Here is a 22014-nt window from a genome sequence, read left to right as displayed (position 1 = left end):
CTGGTTTTCAACCACACAAGAATATTACATAGCTTGGAACCCTTAATCTGCAGTGTGAAGACCTTGCGTTTATTTGCTGCTGGTTCCTGTTCATGTGTGAATATAAAATGACTACACAATAAATGGACAGAAAGCAGAGAATTATGAAAAAAGCCATTCTTAATATAGCCCTACTCTACCTACAGAATCACTATGGCATATCCAGCTTTTAACAAATTAAATCTTAATTCCTTAAAAGATGTACTGCCTGAAGCATTATGCTCACATTTTAGCATAAACACTTTTTTACACCTTTGCCAATTAGAAGATTAGAATCTCGAATTCCTCTTGCTACAGTTAAATAAATAAAATGTATTTTTGCATAGCTCAATATGCCTGTCCACCTTTATGATGAAATCCAGCAAGAAAAATCGAACCTCAGTTTCAGGTTATTGCACATAATTAAGCTTTTCAGGAAAAAACTTTCAGAAGTAATGGTAAGGCCTTGTAGGTACCTTCACCCCAGTCTAGACCTTAAAATATTTTCTATGGGATTTTCTAAAGCACAACAGTTTTCCTTAATTTTAAAAGTGAGAACAACATTTGAAACACTGTATCCATTCATATCCCATAAATTATCTGCAAAGGTCCGCTGCCACCAGGAAATCCTACACACCAGCTAACCACTCAAAGACAACCAGATCTGCCAGCCTAACCACCCAGTCTGCCATGCATTTTACAGGGAAACAATAACACAACTCAAAGGGCCTCTCAGGACTCAGGGAATGCCCCTTAGGATCTGGCATGCCAGATTATTATCCAACACTGATGCTAGCTGGTTCCTTTTTTTCCCTCTCTTTTCAAACTACACCTTTTTTCTTCCAAGCAGTGTAAAATTCAGAATTAGAACAGAGTAAGACTTTTCTCATTTCCATGTGGCAGGCTACAGTCACTAAGCCCCAGTCTGACTCTAGTTCCAGCACTGACAGAATATCCCTGATTTCCTCCTGCCCATGCAGCCTACCTGCAGGTACAAAGAGGCCATGATAAAGATAAATGCCACAGGCACACAGATCCCAAGAAGTTTGTTAATGATTGCTACCATCAGCTTCTGGCCCATACATGAGGTACAGAAGGAAGAGTATGTGCATAAATACCAATTCTTGAGATACTGCTTTGCCTTTTTCTTTAACGTAAATTCAGATGCCCACAGAATTTGTAGAGCTGGTGTAGAAAAAAAAAAAAAGGCAAATATTTTCATCTTCTATTATGCCTACTACAACAATACAATGTTCAATTGATAAGATTTAGAATTTTGTTGTAAAGAAATTTATTTTAAAGAAGCTAGACCTTAACATCTGACTTCCTTCAGTGTACGAAAAACACCACTTTTCCCAGCCCTGAAAGAAACACATGCACAGCCTTAACTTCATATACTGGGGTATGCTTGATAACTTCAAGCAGAACAGCAGCAAAATTTCTGCTGCAAAGTAACTAATGTTTCTAGATTGCTTCCAGCAACTCTCCTACTTGCCTTTTACATATATAACTCCTCCTCACTTCACTGTACAGAGACATGAATGCGGAAAGAAATTCCCAAGGTTTACAGGGTTCAAGAGGTATAATTTTGCTCATGAAATTTGTTATAACTAATGTACCTGTATTAAATAATCGGTACAATGGTACGAATAATGATTTCATTTCATTTGACATCAGACAAACACCTTCACCACAGTATTAAATGATTCCAATTAGCTTTTATTTTCAAAAGCTGCTTACTACCAGTGCTTTCACATAGAAGTTTTAAAAAGTACTCTAGCTTTTATTTATGCTGTAGAAGGAAGTACCTATCGGTGGAGAAAGTGTTGCTGTCATAGCATTGTAATTAAAGTTATCCGCATATGAACGATGGTTCGCTCTCCGAGGGGGACTTGTTGGTATAGATTGTGACCTTTGTGATACCGTAGAAGAAATTCCAGCCAACATCTGTCCCAACATCTGTAACATCTGGAGTTCTCGAGCATGCTCAGCTTCCCGACGCTTGTCCTCAATTTTGAGCCTCTGCTCTTCGAATCTGTAAAATTTCTCATCTGTATCCATGCTCTGCTGCAGGAATTTTTCCATCATTTTATCCAGTGTTAAATTGGTATGGCGTTTTTTTGATCTTTTGGGCTGATTGAGAGGTGGGGTAATAGTTGGAGCATTGACTTCTTTAAAGCCTAAAGCAAGGAAAGAATCTATTATTTTTCTGATGGAAACCAATCTTCTAAGAGAAAAGCAGAAAAAAAATCCCCTTACAAGATGTGACCTAAACTTCTCACAAAGCATTAGGTTACACTTTCTCAATGTGAGCTGTATTCATGTGAGATAAACAGTACTTCTTTCAGAGTACCAAAGCAAACCCACAAATTTCTACCAAGTTGCAAGGGTGACACAAAAATCACAGAGCCATTTTTTAATTGTTGTAGTACTAAACTTCAACAATAGGACTCTTTTTCATCTTCTAAAAAGGTTTAAGTGAAGGTTATTAAATAGTATAGCCTCATTTGTCTATTGCAGATAATTACATTAATCTAAATTGAGTTTCAGTCTGTTGGCATTCTAGATTTGCATTTCAAAAGAACATTAATGTAAACAACTCTTTGATGGGGTTTAAGCGTAAAAAGAAGGTTGCTTAAACGTCAACCAATTGGCTGATTCCTAAGTGATGTCAACTTCTGAAGACAGGTTCATATTTGTATTAAAAACCCTGCACTAATCTAGATTGAAAACAAACAAGCGACATTTCCCCCCGCACCTCCGCAATACAAATGTGGAGGGTAAAGAACGCGCAGGGAAAGGACAGGGTTGATCAAAGTGCTGTTTCTGTCTGCAAGCCCGATAAAGTTAGAAACAGTGTTTCTGAAACAACCCGTGCGATTTATTATGTAAAAGCTCTCCCCTAGCTTTCTGGCCCAGCTGCAACAATAAGCAGATTTTTTCAGATTTATCGTCACCATCGTTTTAACACCGATTAGCAAAACTGCACTCAGCCTGCAGGGAACGGGAAAACACTCCAGCGAGAAGGATGCTTATTTTCTTGTACAATGCTGCCTGACACTTTGTCTCGATAATCTCTGCGCTAGTTTTCCATGGCTTTCCCATTGATAAATACTGATAAAAACTCACTAGGGTCCCCGTGCGCAGCATCTCCCCCTCCCCGGTATGCAGCATTTCCAGCACCCGCAGCAGCCCGCTCCCCAGTTCACGGGGACGCGCAAGGTGCAAGAGTGGGGGGAAGCACGGGCGGGTTTCGGAACGCGAAGGACGGGGCAGGAGGCAGGAGGATAAGGCAAAAGGCACTTAGAAGCGCGCTAGCTGCAGAGAAGCGCCGGCAGTCGGGTTGCGAGAGCCCGCGGGGTGAAGGGAGGACACCCGGCGCCGGGAGCCCGCAGGATACTCACCGTCACCCGGCGGGACGGGGATGGCGAAGGACGGGCACTCCACCTTGATGGGGTGGTCGGCATAGGAAGAGCACTCGCCGGAATCCTCGGTGAAGTTGTCCCGGGGGGACTCCGGCCCAGCGTCCTCGTCCAGTTCGGCGTCCAGCTCGCGGCTGTTGTGCGGCGTGCCCGGCGTGGGCGGCGCGGCCAGCGGCCCCGCGGGCGGCTGGGCGCCGTCGGACGGCGGGGCCAGCGGCTCGGGGGCGCCGTCGGGCCCTCCCCGGCAGCTGAGGATCCGGTCCATCTCGTCGTAGTACTTGCATATCTTGCGGGCGTGCCCGTTCTTCTTCAGCCCGTCCCGGGCCTGGTAGTACTGCCGCTTGAGGCCCTTGATGCGGATGCGGCACTGCTCGGGGGTGCGCTCGAAGCCCAGCTCGGCCAGGCGGCACGCCACGTCCCGGTACACATGGCTGTTCCGAAAGTTGCCGTCCAGCGCCGACTGCACGTCCGCCTCGCCCCAGATCTCCAGCAGCGCCCGCGTCTCCAGATCCGACCACAGGAAGCCCCGCGTGTTCGTAATCATCCTTGGCCGGCCGGGGTCACTGCAATGGCCGCGCACCGGGGAGAGGGAAGGAGGGAGGGAGGGAGAGAGGGAGGGACGGAGGGGGCGGAGGAGGGCGGCGGGGAGGAGGGAGGGGGTTTAATGCCCGCACGCGGCTCTCCCAGGGGGCGCCTACGCCAGCCCCGGCAGCCGCGGTGCGGCGGCAAGCGGCGGAGAGCCGGGCCCCGGGACCCGCATCCCGGGCCGCCGCCGCTCGCAGCCCGCACGCAAGCAAACTAAACTTTCCAGGCGCCGCTTTGCGCTACGGGCACCTGCAACAAGAGGGGTGGTGAGGTGGCAAGAAAAAAAGAAAAAGGAAAAAAGCCTCTTCCCTTTGACTCGCCCCCTCCGAAAACGATGATGATAAATAAAAAATAAACAAGCAGGCACCCGGCGCGGAGCCGCGGTCCTTTCCTCCCCCCCTCTCAGGCAGTCATTCGTGCGCTGTCGCTCCCCCGCCCCGAGCTCCGCTGGGAGCGACAGGACGACGGCGCTGGCTGGACTTGGAGGCTCTGCTCATCACAGTGCGCCTGCCTCCCTCCCTTCCTTCTCCTCCCTCCCTCGCCGTCGCAGTGAAGCGCGATCCCTACACACACACCCTCACCCACACAGGGCGCTGCGGCTCCGCTCGGCGCCTACCTCACCCCCGCGCACCGCCGTGCCGGGCCGCGCCGCGCCAGCGCGGGCAGCGACATCGCTGCGCCCCGGCCGCCGTGTCACCCAGCCCGGGGCGGGCGGGCTCCCCCCCGCACCGGCGCACACACGCGCGGCAGCGCTGCCCCTGCAGGCCGCCACAGCCGCCGCGCCGCAGCCGGCGCCGCCCGCAGGCCCGGGGGGACCCGGCAGCCGCTGCCCTTGGCAGACCCTGCGGCGGTGCTGGGGGTCGGGTCTGTGTGCGCTTCCCCCGCCCCCGGCCGTCCCTCCGCGGAGCAGGTGAGCGGCCCGGCCGGCCCCCGCGGCAGGCGGGAGTGGGCTGCATCGTGCTGGGCCCCGTTGCCGCCCCTTCGCTTTGGTTTTGCTCTCCGGCAGGAGCGTCACGAGGCCGCCGCCGCCTCCCTCCCGCCTCGGCCCAGCCCCCGGCGGGGCTGCCCGGCCCGGCGACCTTCCCTTCCGTGGGGGGAGCACGCACCGGCCCGACCGCCCGCGGGCTTCCGCAGCACCGGCGCCCACCCGGCCCCGCCTCCCGCCCGGGCCGGCGCTCGGAGGTTTGTACCTTCGTCACGCCGCAGCCAGAGGGCCACGGCCGCGGCCAGTGCGGCCAGGGCGATGACAGCGCCCCGCGCCCACATCCTCGCGGGGACAAGGCAGGGCCGCTCCGCTCTTACCTCGGCACAGCGCGGGGCTCCGCACACCCGCTGCCCAGCGCGCACAACTCATCGGCGCGGCTTCCGCCTCCGCTCCGCGCCGCGGGGCCGGGCAGGGCTCCGCGGGCGGGCGCGCCCTCCTGGCACCGCTCCGCGCCTCCCCGCGCCCCGCGCAGCCACCGGCGGGCGGAGCCGCCGCGGAAGGTTGTGTGTTAGCGCCCGGCTCGGCCCGGGAGGGGAGAGCTTGGAGCGCCTGGCCCGGCCAAAGCCCGGCGCTTTGGGGCTGTCTTCCCGGCCCTTTAATTAGCATCTCTTATAAACTCCCAGGAATTTACCATTTGTTGTTTCACGCGTTTCCCATCCCTCACCTCGCCAGGTGTTTCTGAGAAAACTCTTCATTTGCAAGTGTGATTTGCTTCTAAGGTGCTATTTCTTGCTCAGATACATCATTTTTCCTCTATACGCAGCACTTGCCCTATACTCCACTGGTGAGGCCACACCTCAAGTACTGCGTCCAGTTCTGGGCTCTTCAGTCCACAAAGGAGACTTGAGGTGCTGGAGCAAGTCCAAAGAAAGGAAACAAAACTGGTCTGGAACACTAATCCTGTGAGGAGCAGGTGAGGGAGCTGGCGTTGTTTAAGCCGGAGAAAAGGAGGCTCACAGAGACTTTATCCCTTTACAACTATCTGAAAGGAGGCTGTAGCCAGGTGGGGGGGTCAGCCTCTTCTCCCAGGTAACCAGTGACAGGACAAGAGGGCACAGTCTTACACTGGGCCAGGGGAGGCGTAGGTTGTACATCAGGAGGAATTTCATCACAGAAAGGGTGGTTAGACCTTGGATTAGGCTGCCCAGGGAGGTGGTGGAATCACCGTCCCTGGAGGTGGTTTAAGGAAAGAGTGGATATGGCACTTAGTGCTGTAGTCTAGTTGATATGTGTGATCCTCTGATTTTATAGCAGCATCCCATTATTATTTTCTTTAAAACACAACAGAGCTGGTGAAACTACCATCTAATGTTCACCTCTTGTCCTGCAGCACCTGCACAGGAGGTGCAGGTAATAATCTCCACAATGAATCAAAATGCAGTGTCACCCAGGAGAAATTTAACAAGGTTATATGCATGAGAAATCTGAAACATTTTTTAAAGCTCAAAACAGGTGTAATTTCGTGTAATTTCTGCTCTAGACTCCTGGGTATTTCAAGGAGTGTTGTTATTAACTTATAAAGCTTGAAGCCTAACTGGAAGTAAAATGTCAGTGTTTCAATTAATATTTTGAAGGGGTGAAGAGAGATAACATTTTCCTTTACTGCCCTGTATTATATATAAGCTGTGGTCAAACAGACCTGCTGGTGTTACCTGGACCAAACCCAAGCATGAGATATTTATGTCTTTCAGCTTCAGAAGCATTGCTTAAAACAGCCATGCTATCTGCAAAGTACAAGACAGACAACCTGAACTTTTAGTGACCCAGGTTGATCAGTAACCCATGCTCCGGAGCAGGACCTTGGATACCTGATGACTTCACTGTCAAGTATTAACTTGTTTATTGAAAAGTTGCTCTTCTATAGGTCCTGGTATCTGGTATGATTTTAAAGCCAATACCAAGTCAGTGAAATTTTCCCTTGATTCAGTCAGCACAAGTAATGCTTTTTACCCTCTGATTATCTGAGTGGCAGTCCAAAAGATAGATTAAACAATCACATTTAGTTTGCACATGAATTTTAACCCAGAAAAAAAAATGTTGAACACCGCATTTCATACACTCATGTTTTGATTCCAACTGTAAGGATAATGAAAGTGTAGATTCCCATAACTCCAGCACTGATTTAATGTCTGGAAGAGAGGGGGGAAAGAATAATGCAGATGTTTTTTTCATGAACGATGGTTCGCTCTCCGAGGGGGACTTGTTGGTATAGATTGTGACCTTTGTGATACCGTAGAAGAAATTCCAGCCAACATCTGTCCCAACATCTGTAACATCTGGAGTTCTCGAGCATGCTCAGCTTCCCGACGCTTGTCCTCAATTTTGAGCCTCTGCTCTTCGAATCTGTAAAATTTCTCGTCTGTATCCATGCTCTGCTGCAGGAATTTTTCCATCATTTTATCCAGTGTTAAATTGGTATGGCGTTTTTTTGATCTTTTGGGCTGATTGAGAGGTGGGGTAATAGTTGGAGCATTGACTTCTTTAAGGCCTAAAGCAAGGAAAGAATCTATTATTTTTCTGATGGAAACCAATCTTCTAAGAGAAAAGCAGCAAAAAAATCCCCTTACAAGATGTGACCTAAACTTCTCACAAAGCATTAGGTTACACTTTCTCAATGTGAGCTGTATTCATGTGCATCAGGTGTCCCTACCAAAGGTATGTCTCATGCCCAACAAAGATATAATTGTAATGTTTTCTGCTCAGTTCTCTGGTTTCCTTTGTAGCAGAGGTGGAAGGGAATTCTTCTGATGCTGGAGGCATCATAACTTGTTTGTGGAGGACCGAATTCTCAATTTATGCGTGGAAGAAAACCTAAGGGTGTCTGTGGGCTTCCCCTATGCCACAGTTCTTCAGTTTCTTTTGCACAGCTTTGTTGTGCACAACAACTTTGTGTAACCACAGAAGTGTAAAACCTTTGAGCAAAACACGTTGCCACTCCTCCAACGTTCTCCTGCTCTGTGTCTAACTCAAGGTACCTTCTTCTGGTACAGTACTGGCTGCCATCTCCATACCTTGTACAGTATAAATCCATAATTTCTGGTGCCATCTCTGAGTGCATCAACAGCAACACTACTTAATCAGCAGATGAGGGAGGGTAAAAGGGCCTTTAACAGAACTGCAGAAGGTAGGAGGTGTATGAGGCAAAAGTTCACACTCCCACCAAAGAGGTAGAGAAAAAGCAGCTGCAAGAGGCACTTATTTCTTCAGGTATATACTGTGCTTGTCCAGTTCTTTTAATTGAATTTTCTGTTCTGACAGTCTTGTCACTTTCTCTGCTTGTCCCTCTTACATGAAAGGAGAAATGACCCTCAGAGTCTTGTCCCTCCTTCCCTAGCTCTTGATCTCAACCCTGAGTTCCAGCATTTTAACCCTTCCCTAGCTGCACTGTCAAGGCACCATATCCTCCTCATTAGTGAATTAACTACTGTAACCTGTACCTCCCTTGCTACACAACAAAAGAGGCCTCAGTAGCCAGCCTGAGAATGTCCTACTGCTGTAAAGGTAGACAAGAGCTTGGAGGCTTGACTTTGTAGTAGATGGCAGCAGTCACTGACAGCTGGTGCTTGCTGGGAACAAACAGTATGGGGAGGGATGGACTGTAAGCTAGATGTCCCTATGTGGAAATCCCAAAATAGTGACCATTCAGGACCATCTTTTCTTCTTTGGGTTCCTGATGAATCCTTGTTGGCTCTTTGCTTCTGATGACTTTGCACCCGCTCAGCACTTCAGTCCTTTCCACCCATTTGGTAACTGTTGTGCAACCCTGCCTACCAAAGCCATTCCAAGGTGAATGTGGACAGCAGGTGTCAATAAGAATTTGCAACGCCCTTTGATTGCATTCTCTCCACTCAAACAGTTGACAGCCTATACTGGAATCACCATTTAATATCATAGAAATTACAAACATATCCCTGTCAACATATGCATATTAATCGTTGCAATAGGAGGTTTAAGCATGCATGTGGGGAAAGGTAATGGAAGAACTCAGAAGTAATAAGTAGCTCTAATTGAAACTGCCCTTAAAATACCACCAAGGCTTTCTTTGTTGTTGAAATGGGAATCTGGAAGCACCTGTCATTGTGAAAAAAGATAAAGGAAGTCTGAATTTCTTTTGAAATTGATTACCTAGCTAAATTGCAGCTCTTAGAATTGATAGTGGTAATAGAGAAAGCAAAAATGGTATAGGTGTTCTGATAACAAGAGGGCCAATCCTGCAGGTGTTATTAGTAGTGAAATTTACTGTTTTTAAATTGAGTGGAATGAGCATGTTTTATACCACTAGTATGTTTATCATAATACAAAATGTGGCTATATAGTGTAAATTTTAGTTTAGTAGTTTCATGTCTCTCTAGGCCACAAAGAAACTAGGAACACTTGAAGCTATAGTAATTATTCCTGTCACTTCACTTTGTGTATTTTTATTTTCAAGAGAAAGGATAGCAGCAAGCAATTGACAGCAATCTGTTACAAGAACACATTAACATTGCTTTGGTTTCCCTATAAAATTTACTAAACAGGAATGTTGTATGGGCTGAAGAAGGAAAAGAAAACTATATATGGAAAGAAACAGATCCACACCTGATTAAATACTGTGTTAAACGTTTGTCCCTACAGTTTGTGAAGCCATGTGCTTCACTAGGTGATTTTTGTTTTACCCAAAGTGAACACTCTTTCTGCTGAGTATTAGTGGTGAAAAAATATAAAAATTAAGGAAACAATAAAGAGGCTGTTTCTGCTTTGTATCTCCTTAGAGCAGGCAATAACAATGATCTATGTAATGCAAGAGAAGTGAAGAATGTTTTTTGGGCTCACCCAAATCCTTCAAACAAGTTCCTGATATCTAGTGCAAACAATTATGTAAAACCTCTTAAGCAACAACCAAAATGTTAAAACAAATGGCCTCTTTTCCAAGGGGAAATAATGAGACTCTCAGAAAGTTGATACTGGGCAGTTACACAGTTTTTTAAAAAACTGCTTTATCCTGTTCTTTGGTGGCAGAAGGTAACATTTGCCAAATCCATTAACTTACACAATTTAGAAGACTGCTAGTGTTATGAAATACACCACTTATATAACTTTTTTACTGTTCAGTAATGTAATTTACACATTATTTTAGTTGTGTTGTAGCTGAGCCTGAAGACTTTGCCTGAGCATCGTCTTACCCATTGTACATATACAAATACCAGCCCCTTGCTCAAAAGCTTTATGTTTATTTAAGAGAGACACGAATACTCAGAATGATGGACAGATTTGTAAAAAATAAATTGGTTTTACCTTAAGTGATACAGCTCAGTTCAGTCTTGGAAAATCATAGTGGATATTGAACATGACTGCTGGAGGAAGGCTACATGCTGTATTCACATTTCAGGTACCTTGCTTCCCTGGGTTTTTTCCCCCTGTAATGTGTTGCTAGTTATCTCATAGATCCAGCATATGAACTTTAGCAGTTGTGTCCCCAGGTTTCTCTGAAGACTCTGTAGTTGCTTCCCCTGCAGCCCCTAAGCTTTGCATTTGTAGTCAGGCTCAGATTGCTGTAATGCCACGGGTGATGTCTGCCTCCAGTTGCTTCTGGAGTTGTCCATAATCTTTTTGCCTACAGGAAAAAGCCATAGTTCTCTTTCCTCCCTGTGAGAGCTGTTCCTATTACATATTCCTGAGCTCTCATATATAGAAAATATACTCTAGCCCTTAATATGCCTGCACTTCAATTTGCAGGTGTTAGAATTAAACACACATACCCAGATTTTGGTTACAGCATCTTCTACTTCAAAGTCAGTTTATATGCATGTACATTACTTCCTGTGATTGCCACAGCTGTGTAAGTGTATGGGCAGCAACAATTCATTTTCTCCACACCAAGGCCAGCTCTGCAACCTCCATTGTGGGAGGAGAAGGTCATGTAAAAATAAAAGCTAAAATACGGTAAGAGGGTGGATATAACTGTCATTATAAAAATGACACATCCTAATGATGATTTTCCTTGCTGTATGGGAATAGCTATCCCAGTATAAAGCACCTTTATACAAATACAGCTATAGACTTGACATGTCAGAACTTGAGACAGCAGGGAAATTGCATTGCTTTAGTTCTATCACAATAATTAAAATAGGACCTATTTTATTTGGGACAAGCCCTAAATAACATGGCAGTAAAAAATTACCTCATTTGGCAAATGGTTTTCCACAAAGAAGCTCATCCTTTCACGTGAAGTAAGCTTTTCAATCCCCCCACTTCCATTTTCTATCCTTGCTCTTAACACCCTTCCAGAAGGGCACACCACATCAGTGAATCCAGTTCTCCTACTAGCACATTTTCATGAAGAGGAGTTAAGGAGCAGTAAAGATCAGAAAGGGGGAAGACTTTGTTGTGAGGGTGTGAAGAGGAGAGCCTTGATGGGTCACTCTCCAGGACTAGGTCTGCCAAATGTCGTGTGTCAGGAAAGAGGGTGCATGGCCAGCAAGGAAGGGAGGCAGGTAGCCCTTCTGTCCTGAACTCCTGCTGTCACCTCCAGGTTCACATTAAGAGTTCAGGCAGCCCATGCCAGGGTGACCACTCTGCACCAACCCACCCCTCCTGCTCTCTCCCACCAGTGTCTTCTGTCAAACCCAGGTCTCACTGACAGATTAAATTAAGACTAAACTCTCAGTGAGTATCCAGTTAGGGGGAAGTGTCACTGCCCTGAAGACATCCTGCTGGTGCTCCCTAGCTCCAGGGTTTTCCCTCCATGCCTGTCTGCTCTCAGCCCCTTCCCTTGCCAGCCCTTCTGTGGCTCAGCACTCGGTGTCAGCTGGCCCCAGCCTTCCCATGCCATGCAGGAGGCTGTCCACAGTGACCTTCTGCTCCCATTCTCCCTGTGCGAGAAGAAGCAGCTCCTACTGCTCCAGTCAGGCAGACACAGCCTGCACTTCCTCAAAATCCACCCAGGCAGGATCCTGATCGATGGAGGGAGGTGTCTGTGGTGAAACTTGGACACCTTAGCAAGCAAGAACCATGCCAAGCCCTGGTACTGTGGTGGGGGAAACTGTGACAGAATGGTAACTGGAGTGTCTTTGGTGGCCAAAACTCAGCGGGGCATGCAGAGCTCCAGTGAGGGTGCAATATGATCGTGCATCATCTTCAACCTGCAGCGCTGGCTGATCTCCTCTCACGCTAACCCACCCCTTCAACACCATGCAGAGAGAGGGCGTACCCCCTCTTCAGCTACCTCCACTCTGCAAATGATTCCAGGACATTGCTCTTACCTTGCCCATTCTTTAGTGATACATCCCACTCCCTCAGGCTAGCACCCCTAATATTGCATCCCTACTCTCCCCAGTATTTTCTCTTGAATACCTCCTTGTCCCACTGTAAAGCCCACTTTAATCCCTGCTCTGTGTTTTCTTTGTAAAGTGGATCCCAGCACTATGCTGAATGTGAGGGAAAGGCACCACAGCTGGACACTGAGCCTCCCACACTTTGACCAGATTGCTTAGCATTCCCAAACAATACTGCACGTGTCATAGGTGAGCAGTTTCTGCAACTGGTAACAAAAGGGGACCAAATCTGTAAGATGCCTTCAGTCCATTTGTCAGCTCGTGAGTTACATGCTGTAAAAAAGCTTTTTAAGACACTGCCTTCTGAGTGGCCATGAAGGCTTTCTCCCGTTATATGGAAACCAGATTATTGCTGAACTTATTTGATCCCTTCATAGGGAGTAATAAAATATACATTTTGCTCAGTAAAACTCCATCTGGCCTCTGAGATATATTGGCATGGCAAGCATCTACCTTCCATTGCTGTCACTTGCAGTCCCCATCCAGCCATTTATCAGTTCATCTGTCACAAGAAGCAGAAAAGATTCCCCTTGCATAGACAAAAAGTCACCTCCCTGAGGCATCTAGTAACTGGTCCTGCCTCTATTCTGGCAACTGGAGTGGCACATTTTAAGGCTGTAACCACCTTAAAAGGATTCATGAGACTGCCCCTTCTGCTCAGGCATTCAGAACTGTCTCTGTACAAGGAAACTGTGTAATGGGGAGGAAAAGCATTGGGAATTGAAAATTAATCATTCTTGTTTTTTTCTGTAAGAGCTCTTTTGTAATGTTTTAGAGCAGACAGGAGTTAGCTGGTTAGGAAAATCAGCAAACTGAATGCCTTCTTTTGTGATTCATTTGCAGCTGTGCAGACACAGTCTTAATCTACCTCATGTTTATCAGGTTCAGAAGCACTTTTATCAAATTCACCAGAGAAAAAGAAGTGCTGCAGGTTTGAGCTTAACTATCCTACTGATACCTGTAGGTCAAGGCTGAGACCTCAGGTCTTTCCTTTCATAGAGGGGGACTGACTTCCCTCTTGGTCTAAGTTTATTGAAGCTTCTGGACTCTTGCAGTTCATTGTGATTCTGAAAGTGACTCAGTTACTTTTCAGAAGCATCACATTATTTCAAGATGAAAATATTACTGAGTAGTATCAAGACCTGTTTTTCAGGTTTAACTGATTCTTGGGGTTATTAATTTTTATGTTGTGTGTTTCTGAATTTTTGCTGCTCAGACATGCCCTGTCAGTGTGCTCTTTTCCCTCCCTGCTTTTTGCCCTGTTGAGCTAAAATCCATTATCATGTTGCTTGAGGGCATTAAGCTTCCCAGTCTTGGTTCAGTTGTAAGATTATTCTTAACTACACTTTTAGGTTCTCAAAAGGACATCTATTGATCCATTAACCTATGAACATTTAATGTGTGGGGGATCTGGAGATAAAATTTTTGCTTTTTCTGGGCTTTCAAAGTCTCATGTCTTTTTGTAAAGGAGACTCTTAAACCATTCAGTGTGAGTAAAAAGGCTCAAAACTGGAGGTCAGAGTGACAGACAACAAAGCTGACCTAACTGTGGAGGTGTGAGAGGACTGTTTCAGAGTAGTGGGAAAAAATGGGAATAAAGGAGGTCAAAGAGTTTCAGAAGATGCTTCTGTCTGAGTATTTTTGCCAGGTCCTGAGCTCTAATGAGAAATATGGAGTGTAATTCAGTTCCAGATTGCAGACATCTAAATTTAGGTTTTAAATATAGGTGACTGCCTGTGAGCCACATATCTCAAGTTCAATTTCAAGCAATAGAGATCGAGTCCTTAGAGTTACTGGGGCCTGGAGAGCTACTGAGCTCATCCTAAATTAAACACCTACCAGGCCAGTCTGTCAAAGAGCCAGTCATGCTGCTGCTGAGATACTTCTTAAACTGTGACAAGTCTATTTGGTACATCCCAAGATACCCAGGCTTCCCCAAAGACAGAATAATCACGCACATCTCTCTGACAACTGTGTTGGCAGGGGGAAACTGTGATTATGTTTGCCCAGCCAGAAACACACCAGATGGTTGAAACAACTGAGTATAATGCATCCTCCAGGGCAAACCTCCTTGAATTTCCCAAAACTGGCCTGTATACTTGCTCATTATACATGATAGACACAAGAAGGATGTAAACATGGCATCAAGTGCTCCTGGGCAGCCAAAGAGCCTTGTCTGTTCACAGCCTCTCTGCCAGGCCTTCTTACTATCATGGCCATAGTCTCATCTGTGGGGCTGTGGACAGGAGCTGTAGGACTCAAGGCTCTTTGGTAAGAGTGGCTGGATATATCTGCAGTAAGCACTATTAACTGCTAAGATATGGCAGAATAACCCTGGCACTGCATACACATGGATTATTATATATGGAACATATAGGGAAGGCTAAACCAAAATTTTATAGCTCCAGCACTAACATCTATAGCTCACTTGTTTGCAAGAGAAAGGGCATGTTTGTCATGTATTTCTCTTCTAGCTTACCCTCTACTCAAAAGGTTAAAAAAAAAAAAAGGAAAAGCCCAAACACACCCACAATGGCATAATCAGAGCTTATTTTTATCTCTTTGTTTGTAGAGTTCACTTACAAGGTTAGAAATATTTTTGGTATATTGCACAAGAATTGCAAGAATTCAACTACTAATGAATTTTCACCGTAGAACATGAGTACTGAACATTTCTGGGAATAGAGTATGTTCATACTGTTCAACATAAAATGTGTGAACATATGAATGCTTAGCAGAGTACATTAATAGATACCATCAGTTAATATAGGAGGATATATAAGTAATTGTACTTCATGAGAAGATTCTTGGTCCCTCACTGCTCATTGCACATTCCCTTCACAAGGTATTTGTGGTACACACCTGCCTTGAAAATATCATCAGCTTTGTCTGTTTTTACAGCCACTGTTTTTACAGTCTTGCCCTTTCTTGCTGTTGTTAGGCTTCTGTTTGCAACTAAAGGCTGCTACTTCCATCTGCTGTGGGCAAAAATGTGCTTCTGAAAGACTCTCACTGTCCCTTGGCAGCATGCCAAAGAAACATTTCTCCACAAAAGCAGTAATTGTCAGTGCTGGATTTTAGGGACTGAGGGATCATCTTGAATACTTTACAGCGTACCTTTATATAAATTATTATTAGGTTCCTGCAGAATTTTCTGGGTCTGAACTTCTGAACCTCTTACATTTTCAAGGTGGGCAAAGCAACTGATGTGCAGCTCACTGTCCATGCAAACACAGAGCAGCCTGACAAGCTGCAGTGCTATGAATCTGCTTCCTTTTCTTACTTTTAAGAGATCTTGAAAGAGAAGTGTTTCATCTTTTGTAAGCCATATTTATCACTGTACTACTCAACAAAATATTTCTTCTCTCCAATACCCTTTGTAATCATTACTGACAGCACAATTCTTCTGATTGTTCATCAGATTTGAGACAACACTTGACTGGGCACATACAAGCAGACAGGAAAATAGAGAGAATCGAGAAGTCATTAATGGTCAGCAAGGGGAGGACAGTACTTCCAGCACACCTGCAGCATAAGAGTTTCAAGATTTTTGCTGGAAAGCTTTGAAAAGCACAATACATTCACTCCATAAATGCTTGTGGCATCCTTCACTCATAATGTGATGGCTGAAGGAGGAAGTGCCAAAGGGATGCACTGAGAAATGTAACGCATGACCAGTTATTGGCTGGAATCAGCATCTTCATGGAGACTAAGGGATAACAACACAGTGCAAACATGCTAAAGAAGTTCTTGAAAATGAAGACAAGGATGTATTTGATGAGCAAGTAAAAAGAGCAGAGAATAAATGTGTGGAGTTCAAAGACAAACTGATGGAAAAGACCTGAAAGAAACAAATAGAGGGCAGGAGCTGTTAACATAATGTGGTAAGGTTTAACTCAGCAAGTCCCTAAGCTGCTGGCTATAGAAGAAAGGAACCCTCTCTATTTCTAGGTTTTTGCTTATCTCTGGCTCTCCACAGGTGATTTCAAGGAGTGCAAGGTAAGGTAAATACAAAGGAGAAGTCTTGCAAATTAGGAAGGGTTAGGAGTTTGCACTGCCAAATATTTTGGAAACTTTGCACTGAAAAGTAATGGCCTCTACATTATTTTTCTAAGTATATTTCTCTAAATTTCTCCATATTTCTCACCTAATGACCAGCAGTACAGTATGTGTTCAGACACCATGTTTTTGTTACCAGGACAAATAGGAGAATAAAGAATGTATATAAGATGTGGAACTCAGCACCAGAAACTTATCTGTATTAGTCACAAATGTCTAGTTAGCTTGCTAGAGAAAAACTGTGACATCTGTCTAAGACACTGGTATCCAAATAAACCCAATTCATGCACAGTCCACATCAGATTATTTGTATGATACAGAAATCTCTTAAATTTGCTGAATTTTCCCTCCAACCCCTCAGCACCTTTTGTGCTACATCATGTTACCCCCAGAGCTCACCATCTCTTAGCATTTTTCCCCCTTAATATAAAATGAAAGACGTTTTGAAGCAAAAATTTAAATGCTAAAATTCTCTTCACCTAACTCTTGTCATTTAAAATTTAGCCTAATAATCTAAAAGTCAATCTACTGATTCAGTTCAGAGTGAATGGTTCATTTAATTTCTTAAAAATAAGTGTGTACTTACATTTGCAAAGATATTGTAAGCTCTTTAATCTACAACTTCAACTGTTTTTCTTCACCTTGATATGAAAACCATGGTTCAGCTCACTAGAGGGAAAATCCTGTATTAATAGTCATTGATTGCCCACATCAGGGGATCTGGCAGAGGACATCACTGCCCACTCCTTTCTCAGGTATCTGGGCTTTCCTTGGGTGAAAAAGACATCCAGGGAAGCAAAAGCAGCACAAACATCTGGCTTTTCCACCCAAGTCAGGGTGGAGTCAGAGTGGATATCTACTGACATAGTAGATGTTGTTTGATCTATGACATATATTATACCAAATAATCTCTCACTCTCTTTGTTATGCAAGAGTGGTGACATTTTTTGAGCTATCAGACACAGTCTGAAAATCTGAAACTTCTTTACAAAACAGGTCACAAAACCCAGGATAGGGAAGACATTAATAGGACTATATTCAAAGATCTTTAGCAGCTCTTTCTGTCTCTTTCCTGTATTTTTATACTAATATTTTGAAATTTTGTTATGTTGTTTTAATATATTTCCTGCATTTACTGCTGGAGAATATTAATATATTATTATTGAGCTGTTTAAGTGTCCACGGCCACTCTTCTCATTATTCTTCTCATTTTTAATGTGTTCATTAATACTTTTGTTTGAGGGAAAAAAAAGAAGCATAGATATAATTATTTGTATACATAGCAAGCTTCAGAAAAGCTGTTTGTGTTTCTGAGCTCTCAGATTTAATTCTATCTGTCCCTTTAATGTCAACTGAACACTTAATACTGATGAGAAGACAGCTGGCTGCTCAGACATGGATGTACAACATCTGTTGGCTGCTGTATGAGCATAAGACTTGGAACAGCTTCCACTCACTGTGCACCTGACTTTTTTGAAAATGATCCAGTTTTTGTGTTTGTGAACTGATTTGATGCCTTTATTCATCACAGAGCATTTCCTCATCCCTTCCTTATCCATCCTTGAATGTGCACCACACCATCTGAAAATAAAAGATTGAGTTGGAAGGATGACACTTGTTTTTTAGCTTTTGCACAGTTCTTCAAATATTTTCTTTTAAACAAAAGTAAATGAATTTTGGAGTGCCTGCTAGTCTGTGTGACTCTTTGTCTCCCTTGCCACAGGTGGCAGAAGTAAGAAAATGAAACACCCAAATGCTCACAAGCTTAAAGCTATGAGCAAGGGGATGTTAAACAATCCACATAGGGATGGAGAGTCTCTGGTTCTGCAGCACCTGAGCTGTGTGGCCTCATTTCTTTGATGAAGAAACAGGTAAAGCTTGTGGCTAGGAAGAGTGCCAGAGAGATTAGTTAAATCAGCAGTGTTGGAATCCATTGCAATAAAGAAATTTAAAGCTTCTAGCTCCCTGAATGTAGCTGGGTAATCCTCCAGTAAGGAGAAATCTTTTTGGGGCTGTAACCTGCACTCAGGATGCTTGCCATGCTGCTGGCATCTTCCAGCAGAGTATCACAAGGTGTGTCGCGAATACTGAATGTGTACATATGCAGATGATGGCTTTCTAACTCTGAAAATGCTTTCTTTCCAGCACATAACACATGCATGTTATTCCATACCACTGTGAATGTGTCCATACAGTTTGCTAAAATCATCCTTTATGTTAAAGGAGTAAATGGGGAGATGGGAACTTTATTTACCATCAACACAAAAGTAAGAGGGGATGCATGTCATTGCTTCTTTCCACTTCACCTAAGGCACTTTCTCAGGGCAGGACCTGCACAGACATACACACCTGTATAATTTCCAAATACAGCTGTGTAATCTCAAATGCAAACTGATTTTCAGTGTGGGGTGGGGAGGTGTTAATATACTCAGTCTTAAGCACAGGGCTTGCAGACCCAAAGCTGGGAAGGTAAGTTCTCCTGGGACATGCATTCCCAAGCAGCTGGGTGTAGATATTGTCAACAGCATGACATCCAAAATTCCTATAACTGTGTTTGCTGGCACATCACTTGAGTGTGTTGGTCATTGTTACTGGCTGCAGATGGTGCTTCATGAATGCTTCCACACATGTTCTGGGTTGAAGTTATCTTACTTGAGTGAGGGTGACGGGAGCTTACTGGGATAGGTACTAGGTGTTATCCAGGGTCCAGCATAGCTGGGACTTTGGGTTTGGCCCAGAACCTGTAGGTATTATTGCTATAGAAATAATCCTTTTTGCCTACTTTGTCAAGATATGAGAGGATTTAGGCTATAAGCATTTCAACAGGTGTCTGCTCCTTCCCTTTGACAGGAAGAACAAGATTTCTTCCTTTAGCTGGTCTACTGTAGTCCATAGGTCAGGATAGCAAACCCACTTCATCTACTTTTAGCTACAATAAACTCTGAACTGGAACACCTAAAGTATGTGCTTGATTATGCTGGTACTCTTCTGGGTGTGTGTGTATGGATTTGAATTTTTTTTTTTTTTTTGTGCCTATTGTGACTTTTTCAGGTACCTTCTACACAAATGTGAGGAAATATGGGCACACCAATTTCCATTTTTTATTGTAGACAGAATCAGATTTGAGCTTATGCCAGTGGTTGTGACAAGGCTAGAGTCTGCATGTGAAGATATCCAAATCCTCTTGACATGTGTTCTCTTTGAAGTCTGAAAGGTAAGGGTAGAACCCATTTGCCCTAATTTAAGTGTTTGAAGGTGATGTATTTAGCCTTAGATTACATTATAGGCTCTTTTCATAAGCAATGAACAGGGAAATGTACCATCAAAGCTGATATGTGTCATCCTAAAATGAATGCCTGTGAGAAGTTAGGCAAGTATAAGGGACAATTCTTCTGTTCCATTACCCTTGAAGAGAGCATGGGTTACTAGCTCTGGCTGCTGTGGATGACTGTGGATTGGTGGCAATATTTCAGTGTTTATGGAACTTGGCCATAGAATCCCTCTTCACAGATGACAGAAGTAGAACACAACTATGATGGCTCTCTCACAACTATGACAAGAATAAGAGGCAGCAGGGCCTGGGATGACAGACATTTACAGTGACCATCCAGACTGGATGGCTCTCCTCCAGAAGTGAGGAGTGGAACAGCTGACTTGCTAATAAATATCTACAAGTGTTCATCTCACATTTATTATGCCACACTGAGATGAAACCCTAACCCTGAATCAAACTCTAACCCTAGGAGTACCAGTTAAGTTATAGGTATTTTATTTTTCCATTATCCTGAAGAACAGAAATACTGCTAGCATTGAACTCATGCTAGAGGAATTCCAAAGAAATACCAACCAAGTACCAACCAGAACAGTAATTAACAAACTCATTGAGAATGACAAAATACTAAGGGGCTTACAATTTGAAAGCAGCTTTCATGAAGATAAATTCTGACTAATTTTGTGTCCTTTTTTTTTTTTTTTTTTTTTTTTTTTTTTTTGGTAGCAAATTAATAAAAGGAGAAAGAAAAGGAGGCAAATAATTTACTGGCTGAACTTGAACTTTCACACAACAGGCAATAAAAGAAACTTGAAAACCACAGGGTTGCAGGAGCTGTTCTGTCATTAATCAAAACTTGCAAGAGAAAGGACACAAAGGGTAATAAAATCAGTTTGAAATGAGATTAAATTTGAGTTGTTCAAGTCACTACTACATGTAAAATTTGCTTGTGTGCTATCATCAGAGTTAAAAACAGAATTAGCCAATTATTATAAGAAGTTGTATAATTAATTAGGAAACTGTTACAGATCTAAAAAAATTATTCAGGGTCTAGCACTTACTTTCATCAAACTTCATTTTATTAATCTGTGCCGTGAAACCTTCCTACAATATTACTTTATGCAAGAATCTCTTGGAATGAAGAAGGATTCCATTTCTTCATACAAATCCCTGGAATACCTCCATTTGCTAGGTTTCAGGTTCTGCATTTTTTGGTGCCCATGGAGCAGGGTGGGAGTGCAGCTGGTCGCAGCTGCTCATGCTTTACACCTCTCGACATCGTAGAGCCTGGCTGTGAGCCGTGAGCGTGCCATCACGAGTATGTTGTCTTGAACATTTGGCCAGAGGCGTGCAAAATAGAAACCCTGATGCCTGAACAGTTGCACTGACCAGGTGTCCTTGGAGGTTGGCTGGGGACACAGACGCTTCTTTTTACACTTTCTAGGAAGCATCCGGATGCAATTGAGTGAGCTAGGAAAAGGGATCTGTTCTTCATTCCTTGGAAAGCTGAGGTAGTGTGGAAGAAATGCTTCAGGTTTTCCAGAACTCATTCCTAAAATGGTTTGGTGAAGAAGAGGCATGTTTGACCAGGGAAACAGGCAATGTAGTATCACATTTCTGGAGGAGTGGGGTGAGTGGAGGAACTCCTGCCCTGTGGAAATTACCCAAGGTTGTTCTTTGATGCCTTCTGGGCTTTGTGGCACCACAAGGGTGTCACACAACGGAAGCCACAGGGTCTGTCATTGATAATGTTACCACAACCTGTGGAGCTAGTTTTATTTATCTGCCCTTTCCTTCCCAACTGCCTACTGGTATAGAGTGGAGAAAGTTTCAGGGGGGACTAGCTTCTGGCAGAAGCATTTCCTTGTTTATAAGGATGAGAAAAATGGGTGTAACTCAGTTTGAGAATTTCTTAATCTCATTTGAGTTCTGCTGAAGACAGAGTCTTGATCTTACCTGTTCTTTTTGCACACCCCTGTCCTTCAGCCCTTGGAAATACAGAGGCTTTCTGGATAAGATTTTTTTCTGTAGCTGAGGGAGCAGTGGGTAACCAAGTGATCTGCTCAAGAACCACAGTCAGCATCACTGACAGATCCATTAAAGCCTGATAAGTGCATGCAAGAAAAATTTGTGAAATATCATGGTCATTACCCTGTATGCAGTGCCTCTTAGATTGTCAAATAAACTGTTGAAGATTAGAGCTTTGTTGTTCTCTTTATTGTAGGCATAAACCAAGGGATGGAATAGTGAGGAAATACAAATAAAGTCACTCCTAAACTTTTGGCCAGGATGGCACATTACCAACAAACTATTGAAGACTTTGCAACATCCCCCCCCTTTTTTTTTTTTTTTTAATGTCTT

The 22014-nt window shown here is 44.2% G+C and overlaps 1 protein-coding gene and 1 long non-coding RNA gene across 10 annotated transcripts in view; one reads left to right on the top strand and one right to left on the bottom strand.

The window, feature by feature from the left end:
* The window catches only part of NAXD (NAD(P)HX dehydratase), a 51228-nt gene extending 45788 nt beyond the window's left edge, over window positions 1–5440 (bottom strand). The window contains exons 1-3 of one of the 8 annotated variants that reach the window (XM_053970200.1): window positions 5328–5412; window positions 3423–4003; window positions 1827–2198 (exon numbers count right to left, since the gene is read on the bottom strand). In XM_053970200.1, the coding sequence (XP_053826175.1) occupies window positions 1827–2198; window positions 3423–3984 (934 nt within the window). In that variant the 5' untranslated portion in view covers window positions 3985–4003; window positions 5328–5412. The other 7 variants (XM_053970201.1, XM_053970198.1, XM_053970199.1 and 4 more) reach the window with 7 other exon arrangements.
* LOC128803334 (uncharacterized) lies at window positions 4855–20473 on the top strand. Of its 2 annotated transcripts, XR_008435686.1 has the most exons (6): window positions 4855–4935; window positions 5774–5923; window positions 15745–16322; window positions 18106–18253; window positions 19434–19596; window positions 20380–20473. It is a non-coding gene; the product is annotated as an uncharacterized LOC128803334 (long non-coding RNA). The 2 variants fall into 2 exon arrangements; XR_008435685.1 differs by lacking the exons at window positions 15745–16322; window positions 18106–18253.
* Window positions 20474–22014: the final 1541 nt, after the last annotated feature.

The sequence above is a fragment of the Vidua macroura genome, chromosome 2 (assembly GCF_024509145.1).
Source record: "Vidua macroura isolate BioBank_ID:100142 chromosome 2, ASM2450914v1, whole genome shotgun sequence".
In the NCBI taxonomy this organism is placed as follows: Eukaryota; Metazoa; Chordata; class Aves; order Passeriformes; family Viduidae; genus Vidua; species Vidua macroura.
The sequence above is the reverse complement of the archived record's forward strand: the minus strand, read 5'-3'. Positions and strand labels throughout refer to the sequence as shown.